Genomic DNA, 12089 nt, shown 5'->3' with positions numbered 1-12089 from the left:
GTACCGGTCCGATTGCACTGGTATGTAGCGGAACTCGTTTTTCATGGTTGAACCGTACCAGTTGGCCTCAGTACCGGTACGATACGTGCTAAACCGGCAGTACCGGTACGATACATGCCGAACCGGCCAGTACGGGCCGGTTCAGCATACCATGCTCGTACTCCCATTGAGTGTGCTCCTAAAGAAGTCAAAACATCAACATTTCCAATATATAAACTAGCAGTTTCAAATAATCATAAGTTAGAATCTAATGTTTCTAGCTTTCTCCAAAAGCAGCTTTTTAAATTTTTTGCTTGTTTAAAAGCAAACACATTCTATTACATGTTACTGAATGTAACATTTTCTCAGATAGCTCTTTCTATTATAAAACAACTTACAAGAACCGATTTGAAAGAAAATGCCAAAAATGAAACAAAAGAGTGAGAGATAATAGGTAAGGTAGGACATTTCTTATTCAAGCAAGCATAATAAAATGGATGGTGCAACATCACAATGTGATTCCTTGTTCAAAAGAAAGAAATGCAGTGTCCACAATCTGACCCCAAGAAATGTGTCAACATCTCGAGTCATGAAGATGGAAAAAATAAAATGGAAAAGGAAAAGATGCTGATTTTTCTATATTTTAAAGGTATATTTTTTAGTTTGAATAATTTAATAGCCACATGCCTTGATTGATAGTTTGAATTTGTTGCAGCAGTAGCTCGTTTCAACATTCCACATGTCACTAGACTCTCTGCTTCTGCAAGATTAGAAATCATAACCTGAAAAGACAGAACAGAAATATAACTTTATCTTATTGGCATTTGATGAGATAAACTTCCAAAAGAATTAGATACAATGATAACCAGCAGCTACCTCTTGAAGACCCTTAATGGTTGATTGTTGGAGAGACAAATCAATTCCATTTGGAGATAAATCAAGGATTCTCTCTCCTTTCCCTCGTTCAGAATATATTTCAAACATTGATAAGTAATATGAACTGTAAAAGCACCAACCATCAATTTTAGTAGTTCAGGAATGAGATAAAAAGAAAGATACATGTACACTAAGCGCCAAGCAAAATATTCTAAAACAAATTGGCCAACCATCTCTCCCATTTTTTAGAGATACATTTATGATTTTCCATTTGAGTATTTTTATTACAACCATATACATATGTATGCGTATGCACGTATACATATATGTGAGAGAGACTAAACTATTGGTGATCCCATAGGATTGAAGCCTTAACCCAACCAATGCAAAAACGATGAATGACCTTTAATATTGAAGATCCACACCATTGATCAAAATCTACAATGTTCGATATATATAAACATCTTCTCAAAAATATGTATGCACATGCAATAACATAAGACCATGCACTTCACATTATGTTTGACAGTTTGAATTTTTAATTTACAAGTTTCATTATTAATTTTGCAGCAGCAGGATTGAAGCTTGAATCCTACAAGAAGAATTCTATGGCAACTCTCTCCTTCTCTTATATGTCTGCATTATTTTATTTCAATCAAGAAACCTTCAAAATCCGGCATTTAAATGGACAGCTAATTTGGATTGGCTTCTGTCCAATTCTTCTCTTTGAGAGAGAGAGAGAGAGAAAGAGATTGCTAAGTTATCTCTTAGGCTATGCACTTCAAATTTTCCATACTGACATATCCCTCAACACTGATATGTCCTTCAATAGATAATATGTTAACCAACCACTAGACCCCTAAAAGCTTAAGCTGTCAAGGAAGGGGGCAACAATGTATACCAGGCCTCAACACCCCCCATATGCGGCCTGGACCACGTACATTAAGGCATAAATGAGTCGAGAATGACTCACCAAGATGAGAAAAATTGGCATGAATGGAGATTTTAACTTGTGACCTTTGGCTCTGATACCATGTCAATTAACCACTAGACCCTAAAGCTTAAGCTCTTAGAGAAGGGGACAACAAAAAATATGAAGCCTTAACATAGCAAACAAAAATTTCCCTCCCGAAGCTGATTAAAGTAGTGGAGCCATGGAGATTCAATACTTAACTTTAAGCTTGGTATACAACTCTCATTGTATCTACAATTTGTGAAGTTATCTAGTCATCAAATTCCAACCATCCAACCAAATCTTCTCTAGTTGAAAAGGTAGAGCTACATACCACCATAAGATCCAATTAAATGTCAAAATAAAATCTATGTCACCCATTTCCTTTAGTTTAGCCTAAAATACCTGCACTTGGCACTTAGACACAAATATCAGTATGACACTCGAATACAGGTATATAAGAAAAAAAATTTCTTGGATTTCAAAAGGATCCGATACTTCGACACACCCACACCCAACACTAGCACACAAGTCAATGTAGCTTTCTCAACCAGCTCAGAAATAAGTGTTCAGTAATAAAGAACGAGATATACCAAGGCAAAAGATCTCCCCATCTATAGACTTTAACACATGAGATTGAAAGGAAATGATTGCAACCTAGTTAGAGATGTCACTAGGCCATACTACCAGAACCAATCTATTATGTTTTGGACCAAGTCATCTAGTTGAGCCTTTTCAAGATTGGCATATGCTCTGCCAAGATCCAGCCCACTAGCACACTAAACGTATAAAGGAATGTCAAATTAGTGAGGATCACAGCAGAATCAACCTCCAATAATCGATTCATTTCAAATATGTGTATAATTAGGTCAATGGGCCGGCTGATTGGGTCGCTTTGCATGTTGCTCACCACAGTGGTGACTGTTTGTGGACATCTCTGGATGATTGCCTTGTTGAGCTCAAGGATAGATTCTACTCTGATTCTGCCTGGTGTAATTACACTCGATACAGTTGAGTTGTAAATTCATCAGGTGCACACAAAAAAAATGTGGTTCATTTTTGAAGTCCCAAATCAGATTGCAATGGTTTTTGAACCCTCTGAGTTGATTCAGGAACAATAATTCATCTTCTCCTTCTTGTGAACCATTAAATGTTAGCGATGTTCCAAGCTCCTGTGCTTCCATCAGTCAAATTTCAGCATAAATAATTATCAGAGGCAGCATCCATTTTAAACAGATACATACTCTAGAGGAACTACTTACCTGTACAAAGAGAACAGCCTAATTCCAAGTCCATGCACATTGCCTTTTAGCATTTATCAAAATAATAAACAGCCATAAACCTCCATTTTAGTTTTCGTAAAACATACTTAAGACACAATACTTTTTTAAATTCCAACTGCTTAATTTTTCAGGCTATGATTTTCTGTCTGATTATAAAATGAAATAAGATCTTCATAACACTGATGTACCCTTTCCACCTTTTACAGAACTTTCAATTCACAAGATCTACCTTACGGAAAGCTAACATCAGCTTTTAGAAGAACAATCTTATTCCAATCCTTCTCCTTATATAAAATCTGATCTTCACAGGAATCATTTTTTTAGTTACTCAGAAGTTCCCAACTGCACCCTTGCAGACAAATACCCAAAAGCATCAGCATTAGATGGGAGCACCAAGCAAGGGGGAATAATAACGGACCAGTCCATAGGACTAGGGATGGTAATGGCAAGATTGGCAAGGTGGTCTACTGGTTGACTTCCTTCAATGTTTGCCAATCATTACAACACATAAAAGCTTTAACCCCAAGATCATATAACTTGCAGATGTATTACCTTCTGTCTTTGCCAGAATCAGCTATAGCCTAATTAGATACAAGTACCACTTTGAGGACATTTATCTCAACATCAGATAAAAACAGTCAGATTAGGCTAAAATCCCTGTCCTATGAATAAAATAATAGAGAAAGGTAAACCTCATCAAGACTAACATCCACTAATGTCCTAACTCTCCATCTGTTCACGATACACAGGAATCAACGAATTACATCTAGAGAAGAAGGTGTTTGACTGAAATGACAAGTGAGGGGCCAAGGAAAAGGCACCGAAGGTGAGAGGGGAAGGAAGAATCCTTCATTTCAAGGAAATTACAAGGGGAAGGTTCAGAACATATGTACCAGCCACACCTGTCTTTCAATGGTTCACTCACTTCATCAAGATAATATAGAGAATATTCCAAGATGTAAAGGGTGCTAACCCAAATATCAACCTGGAAACAAATTCTCATACTAAGTAACTACAGCAGCAAGTAATAGTTGAGAGCATTGGATTTAGCCCACATGCTAAATGAGAAACCACATGTATCATGGCGTCTGCTACTCTATTAAATACTCGCCAATTAATATTGGATACACTATGATATCTGTAGGATAAATGAGATATTATTGCCCCTTGTTGTATTATCTTAAATATTGTTTAGGATTGCAAATAAAGCACTCATAAGAGGACCATGGGCCAAGTCATTACAAATGCATTTGTATTTCCATGAGAACAAGGCCTATAGGCAATCATGCATCCTTTCACTTATTCACATCATCACATATTGGCATGCGACAAGAGAAACCTTCAAGTCATCCAATTAGGACTTATAATGAGGGATTAGAGTGCGAGAGGTTTAGAAGAGTGAGCGAGGACTACCATGTACCAAATCCATTCATTAGATAAAGTAGTTTAATGTATATAGAAAAGACAACAAAGATGGTTGGATTGTTAATCAACATTTCGTTCTCTATTTTTAGGGGTGATTGACTAGCCATCGACTTTTCTATCAGTGGCTTCCCTAAGCATAGTAAGAGCCAAAAGAATATAAGGTAAAGCCAACTTCTGATCTAGGTTCAGTATGGTCGGCACATATAAGTAACCTGACAATAAAAGTTTATCAAAAAAGTGAATTTAGAAGAAAATTGAGAAATAAAGCAACCGTAAGGAGCAAATGTTTGCAATTATGTGTGACAAAAAAGTACCTTGATGAATAAGGATCCCCACTTCCAGTTGCATGACTAAAAATCTGTCGTAATGCGAGAGGCAACATACCCGGATCTCTTGGACACCCAAACATCGTGTGAGTCTTTCCAGAACCAGTGGGGCCCATTGCAACCAAAAGAGCATTTTTTCCTCCCATAAAATCCAACACTAAAGGATTCATCACCTTGTCATAAACTTCTTGCTGCAAATACAAGTCCCGTCAAAATAACACATGCCAAACATATATATAGAAGTAACAGAAACAATGAGTTAGAAATAAACTTTGCAATAATGATGGAGAAACAACTCAAATGTTCAAACCAAGACTATATCCTAGACAAACATTTAAGGGGCTGTCAAGGCTGCATCTAAAGACAATTTCTAAACATCATCACTTTACCGTGATTTTTATCCATAGCATGCTTAACCAAACCAAGTCAAATGTTGATCATATTAGTCCACATTGTTCTTTTCTACACATTCTGGATGCAAAAGAGATGAAGATTGTAACCAGGTAAGGAGAAGTACGGACATTGAGTGGTTGAATGCAGTGCTGTTGCTTTTAATTGATTTCAAGAATTGATAGCAGCCCAGAGGCAATGGTGGTTCACTGGTTCGCAGACTTACTTATAGCCAATTTTGACAGTCGTTTTGATTAAAAAAATATATATTCTTGTGAAGAATTCACAACAGCAAATTCTACATATATGGTTCAAGATCGGATCATAAGATGGTAGAGACAAGAAGCTTACCTGAAGAGAATCCTGCGGAAAGACAAAGGAAAAGCCATCATACACCTCGCTTTTGGTGCGCTTCAAGTCTAGCAGCGAGGGCTGGGCCGATAGCGTGACCGAGTGCGAATCATTCACTGCCAAACAAGAGCTCTTGTTCTTGTTCTTTCCGCCCTTAGGCGAGGCGCATTTCCCTCGAGGCTTGGCTTTGCCGCCGCAGGGGTTCCGGCTGGGCCTGGGCCGGATCTCGAGGGGTCGAATCCGGAGGAATACCTTGAGGTTCTCGGAGGAATCGGCAGATTGGGGTTCGGGGGATTTGGGGACGGGAGGAGGGATTTGGGGCGGATCGGGCTGGAGGATTTCGTCGAGAGGGAAGGGGGTGATGCCGTCGACGGCGGATGATAAGGAGGAGGGATCCGGAGCGGCAGCGAGAGGTGTTTGCTTTGCCCGTCGGGGAGGGTTTCGCCGGACGGTGGTGGGGGCACGATGAGACGAGGCGGGGGGAAATTCCATGGCTCTCTCTCTCTCTCTCTCTCTCTCTCTCTCTCTCTGCGATGGGTATTTTCTTGGGTTCTGAGGGTTCTTTTGGGCTCCTCGGTTTGTAAATTCAAGATGTATATGGGCGGGAGTCGGCGGAAGTGGGGTAAGATTATTTTCTTTCTGCTTGACCAGCTGGGATCCACCGCCTCAGTGAGATGGGTCGAGGTGGGTGCATGAATTGGGGGTGCCAGTTGAGCGGGGTTGGAGTTGGACCCACGCGAGACCGACTGGTGCATTTCGCTAGTCCAGTCCGGATCACGAACCCAACCTACAATTTAAATTCGATCGCAAACTTTCTCTTTCTTTTAAATTTTTTTCATAAATATCCTTCTAAAAAATTTAAATTTATGAATACCTACTTAAAATTTATATTTATTTCTATACCATCATAAAATACTATTTTTGCACAAATGCTCCTAGTACAATGATTCTTCTAACACCATTAATAAAAACCATATTAATTTTAATTAAAAATAAAATAAAATTTTGAAATTACCTTTTTATCTTCCATCGCGATCGTCTTATAAATATTTTTTTGCATATTTACCCATTAAGAGTATTTTAGTCATTTTAATTTGAAATCATTAATTTTTTAACGGCGTTAGATAATATGGGTTTATATAAAAAAACAAGAATTAAAAAAAAAAAAGAGAGTAGCAAAATAAGTATTTTATAAGGGTATATATGCAAATATCAATTTTAGAAGGATATTCATATAAAATTTGATATTTAGAAGAGCATTCATATAAAAAATTCTTTTTTTTTTAATTATGAACACAACCGTATGCCGAACCTATTGTGTATGCAAGTCTAACAATGTGTTTCACAGCGAACTCATGATGAAGTATTGATGTTGCTGCCTCCCTTTTAACACTTTCTAGCTTTTCTTTTGCATGGTGGACATCCAACAAATATCCTTTAAAAAAAAATTGATGCCAATGGTAGAAGTGGCTATCAGCTTTGCCTACCGTATAGCTAGATTTGTTTGCGGTCAAACTGATTATTAGTAATCAAATCTCAATTCTGGTTCATTATGGATTTGCCGAATCATTAATTGTGTACATGATAATTTTTTTTGTGCACAAGAAACTGACAGCATGAAGCATTTTCACAATTATAAGTAAATAAATCTCAATTCTGTTTTTCAGGCTTGAAGTAAACTTCAAATTCGAGCAAACTCGGCCCGGTCAAGTTTGGCTAAAAATAAGTATTGTGAGAACTTGTGCAGTTGTATGTTTAGTTCCACATTTGATAAAATCCTATTTTGTTGCAAATAGTATTGGAGCAAAATTGGTCAATGATCTATATAGATTAAGGGTCAATGCAGCATGAGTCTCTTTGAATTGACCATGATTTAAATAGATTTGGACTCTTGACCTAGAGATAATGCTAAGGATTAAATAGAGAGAGTATGTAAGGATTCATGGAGTCGTATGTTCAGTTCCATATCGATTATATATTAGATAAATCTTGTACTTATATAAAGCCAAAAAATTTAAGTAATATCTTTTAATTAGCCTTTTTGAGCATAAATTCTGGATTGTTATAAGTATATTGAAAAGCAATCCAATGACTAAAATCAATGAGCCCCTCTCTATTTTAACAATAAGGTGGCTTCATCATATTGTTATAGCTTTTTAGGTATAGACTTTGATTTTAGATGGTTTGATGAATTATGTTTAAGCTAGGTTCTTGAATTTGAAACTTGAGCCAAACATAGGTTGAGCTAGCTGCTGATAATTCAACATAAACAACATAGAAAATATAAAGAAAGATCTTACCAATATCATTGTTTATACCACTACCAGACCAATTGTAATCTAAAGAATGATACAACAAGGAAAGTACAAGTCAAATGTATGGTGTGGTCCTAAGAAGATGAGAGTTATCAACTTATTATGAGATTTTAGTAGAGTAGAATTTAAGGATGGTACTTATAACCATCTTCATCTTATTTATGACATAAAAGGAGTAGGATAATTACATCTATCTTTCCACTGCCTATGATGTGGAAGAAGAGATAGCACTACCAATCATGTATGACAATATTGGGCTATATGACAAATAATAGTAAGGACGCATGTCCAAAATGAGTTGTGGCACCCATTTTATTTTTTATGAGAAGCCACTTATAAATATTGGATAGTAATTTTAGAGAAAAAAAAAAGATCTTTTGACATCCAATATATCAATGTATTTTATTTTATCTTTACCTCACTATTTGTCAGTAGGACTTTATCTTAGAAGTAATATTAACTTAGATCTCTAGTACTATATAGCCCATGCTACAACTTATCCCAAACTCTTTTTCTCTATCAATGGTGTGATAATAGTAAAAGTTCTCAAAAGTCAAGATAATTGGATTTAGGCTACTCTCATATTATTCCTTCATTAATTATTCTATTTTTGGCTGTTTTAATATCGGTGGCGTGCCTGCACATCTGCTATTGCTATCACTAAAAAAAATAGTCTTTTTCGGTACTTTTTAGAGCTTGTACCAATGCTTATAAGCGTTGGTAATTTTTGCACCGACGCTTTCAGAAGCCGTATGCTAAATAATTACACACCTATCCATGAGATAAAGATACATCAGTTCCCTGCTGCACGAAGTCTCAAAGTCTGAAAACCTTACAACCATCAACTATAGGGAGGACTAACCACAGAACAGGATTTCCGAGAGGACACCAGTCCATAGATTTGCATGAACATGGTCCTCAATTATTTCCAAGTCCTCCAAATTCGAAACCATGGAACAATTAGTAGCTTCTACCAGGGACACCCAAACAACAAGCACCTCCTGTGAGGCCTAATAGTCCCACATCGGAAAGACTCGTTCCAGAGCCTGGACATATGAGGCGGGTGTCTCCTAATCCTGCAGACGCGTTTTGGGTGGAAAACAAAACCGGGGAGGGGTGAAGGACGCTTGCGTGAAGCCCCAGAACCGGACAATATCTGGCAGGGGAGCCCCGTCTTCCCCCTTCATGTGGGCACTAGGTGCCTCACGTGCCTCGCAGAGGCGGGGGCGTGACATTTGGTATCAGAGCCGAGGACGGCTCTTGTCCGATGGTGGGAAGGGTGTGAGGCCCAATAGTCCCACATCGGAAAGACTCGTTCCAGAGCCTGGACATATGAGGCAGATGTCTCCTAATCCTGCAGACGCGTTTTGGGAGGAAAATAAAACCGGGGAGGGGTGAAGGACGCTTGCGTGAAGCCCCGAAACCGGACAATATCTGGCAGAGGAGCCCCGCGGTCCCCCCTCATGTGGCCTCCACGTGGGCACTGGATGCCTCACGTGCCCCGCAGAGGCGGGGGCGTGACACCTCCTCTAGAGAATTTAGGTGGACAGACAAAATGAAAAATTGTTCTACGGTCTAAAATAGAGAGACCATTCCTCCGCCACAAGAAGCAGCACTTCTTTAGGAAACCATGCAATGATACAAACCTTTCCCCTGAAAGAGGAAGGAGACGACGAAATTCCCACAGCAGTCATCTTGGATTCGTCTCCTCTCCTACGTGCATACTTACACATGGTCATTTCTATAGAAAGTAGGTAGAAACTATTTTCCAGACTTCTAATGTCCCCGTCTAATGATGATCCACAGAGGTTAGGATAAGATCATTAAGGCTTATGTCGTGCCAAATTTGCCATACTTTTCCAACCAAAAATAGTGGGACTAGATAAGGATGGCAACATGATGTATGATTCTTCTACATGATGTATGACCAGAATTAATCATGATAGAGATAAATAAAGGGTGTATGACACGTATGAATATTTTTTGCTCATAATATATGTTTGAGTAACGCTGAGATTTCTCCAGTCTTCTATGTGCACAACTTCTTCACTACTAACACGAAAACGGGTAAGCTTGACCCTAAGTTCATTAAAATCTTTTCAGTATAAGCTGGCCCCAATCGGAGTCCTGATGATGTTAAAGGACCGGCGGTGAGTGATGAAACATAATATACAAGTTGGAAACAAAACGAGTGATCCAGCAACCGGCTGCATAGGAATCCAGGCGAGCCAATTCCAATCAGCCAATTTATAGCTGCACTATTGCATCGGATGGTTGTTTGGCCAAACAAATCCATGATTTAAATTGTCTTGTTGCTAGACGAGTGTTAATTAACTAGCTATTGTATGTTCCAATCTTTTTTCCTTTTGCCTCTCTTGTATTTATTGTACGTTGTGGCTTCTCAAGGCTGCTCTCCTTTTGGATGTTTGCATTTTTAACGAGCTAGGGACGGTTTCTTTAACTTCATTTTCATTAAACAAGGAGTTTATCAAAACAAGATATACAGAAATGCTAAATATTGTTAACACTTTTGACATGAAATAATTGTTGCTGCCAATATACGTTATGATTACGACTTACAAATTAAACATTTGTTGTTTAATCTATTACTTTTTATTACAACAAAGGTGCTGTAGAATTGTGCTTTGTTCAAAGATAATGCCATAATGGCGGCCACATGTTTTTTTTCATAAAAAATGATGACGAAAGTTATTCATGTCTGAAAGCACTTCTTAAGACTCAAACAGGAAACTGGACTCGTCAAATCTTCAAAACCTTTGGCAGCCGCTGCAGTGTGATGCCGTTGTTAATTAAATCTATGAGTCTTGATTGAGAGGATCAAGGGGGTTTCGGGTCAACCCTGCCCATTTTCTTTAGAACTACCTTCCTTGTCAGAGCAGAAAATCTGGCTGGGATTCTGGTTGTAGCACCACCATAGGCCAGCTAGTTTCTCCCGACAAGACTTGACTTCGCCGAGGAAGGTAAGCGAAAAGAATCCTGTGAGTTCTTCCTATGATCTTGGGCTCATTCAAACCATGCTTTCCTCGCTACAAAATGGAAACAGACCCAAGTATTCATTTTCCACTCATCTAAGAAAAAGTCCAAAACCATTCATTTCAAACAAGTTAATCCGAAACATGCATGTCCTTCCACCGCTGTTCTTTCCAGGCAACCCCCCAGTTTATGCTTTGGTTTTCACGTGGGCCTACTGTGTTTCATAATGGGGAATGACGTGGCACGAGAAGGTTGGCCTAGCCAATCCGGGAAGGAGATGGGAAGATGTCATCCTTGTGCAATACCGGACCCACATATGGAAAAAGAACTTACTGGTTTGGTTTGGAGGGAGAAGCGAGCAGAAAAATGAAATGTTGGTATGCGTTTTCTCATTTAATATTTCCTTGGAGTCAACCATGGGAGGACAGATCGATGGACGTAGAAGCTTCTGCCTACCTAACCCAGCCGGAAAGAAGAAGAAGGCCACATATATCTATATATGTATAAATTTAATGTTAATTTAAATATCAAAGATTGGACTGAAGAGGTAAATTAATCTTACCTTCGTTATGCTGGTCGATACTGACGTTGTTGAAACGCAGCTGGGCAAAGACTCTCTTCCTAGAACTTAATTTCTTTATTTTAATAAAAAAAAATTGGACTAAGCAGTCACGAGGTTTCGTCTTAGCCATGGAGCGTTACCCTTTTGTCGTGTTTGATGACTTATTCATAATTTGATTTGTTAGACTAAATGCAAGGATAACTTATAATGAGTTATTGGCAACTAGAAGTTATCATGATGCTGCGACGTCATACATGTGGAGGGATAGGCGGTAGCAATTAGAAGGTGAGAGCAAGTTATATTTTTCATTTTATGCATGGTCTTAAAAATTGTGCACCTCACTTTGACAGTAGTTCTCTACCATCAAAATGCCACCATGCCCCGCACATTCACGTCGTGGGCTTAAATGCTTAAATATTGTTAAGACCATGCATCAATGTGACAAGTACCTATTCCATGGGTGCAAATCCTTAAAGCTGATTTGTTTTGCTGATCATGCAAATATAAAATGATGAGATGCTTAGTCACTTCGCCAATTTTTTCTTAGATTATATAGAGACCATGGGACAAACTCATAGATAATTCATGTATTATGAGATTCGCTAATTAAGATAAACTTTATATAGATGATGCTCC

The 12089-nt window shown here is 38.3% G+C and overlaps 1 protein-coding gene across 3 annotated transcripts in view; it reads right to left on the bottom strand.

The window, feature by feature from the left end:
- LOC113463215 (kinesin-like protein KIN-6) overlaps nt 1–6096 on the bottom strand; it is a 35671-nt gene extending 29575 nt beyond the window's left edge. For all 3 annotated transcript variants that reach the window (XR_005511890.1, XM_039126336.1, XM_039126337.1), the window contains exons 1-4: nt 5583–6096; nt 4830–5032; nt 856–979; nt 667–761 (exon numbers count right to left, since the gene is read on the bottom strand). Coding sequence is in view for 2 of the 3 variants with exons in the window: in XM_039126336.1 (XP_038982264.1) it covers nt 667–761; nt 856–979; nt 4830–5032; nt 5583–6074 (914 nt within the window). In the remaining variant the exon portion in view is untranslated. The remainder of the gene's footprint in view (nt 1–666; nt 762–855; nt 980–4829; nt 5033–5582) is intronic.
- Nucleotides 6097–12089: the final 5993 nt, after the last annotated feature.

The sequence above is a fragment of the Phoenix dactylifera genome, chromosome 5 (assembly GCF_009389715.1).
Source record: "Phoenix dactylifera cultivar Barhee BC4 chromosome 5, palm_55x_up_171113_PBpolish2nd_filt_p, whole genome shotgun sequence".
NCBI lineage: Eukaryota > Viridiplantae > Streptophyta > Magnoliopsida > Arecales > Arecaceae > Phoenix > Phoenix dactylifera.
Note: the sequence above shows the minus strand (reverse complement) of the source record. Positions and strands in the feature narration are given on the sequence as shown.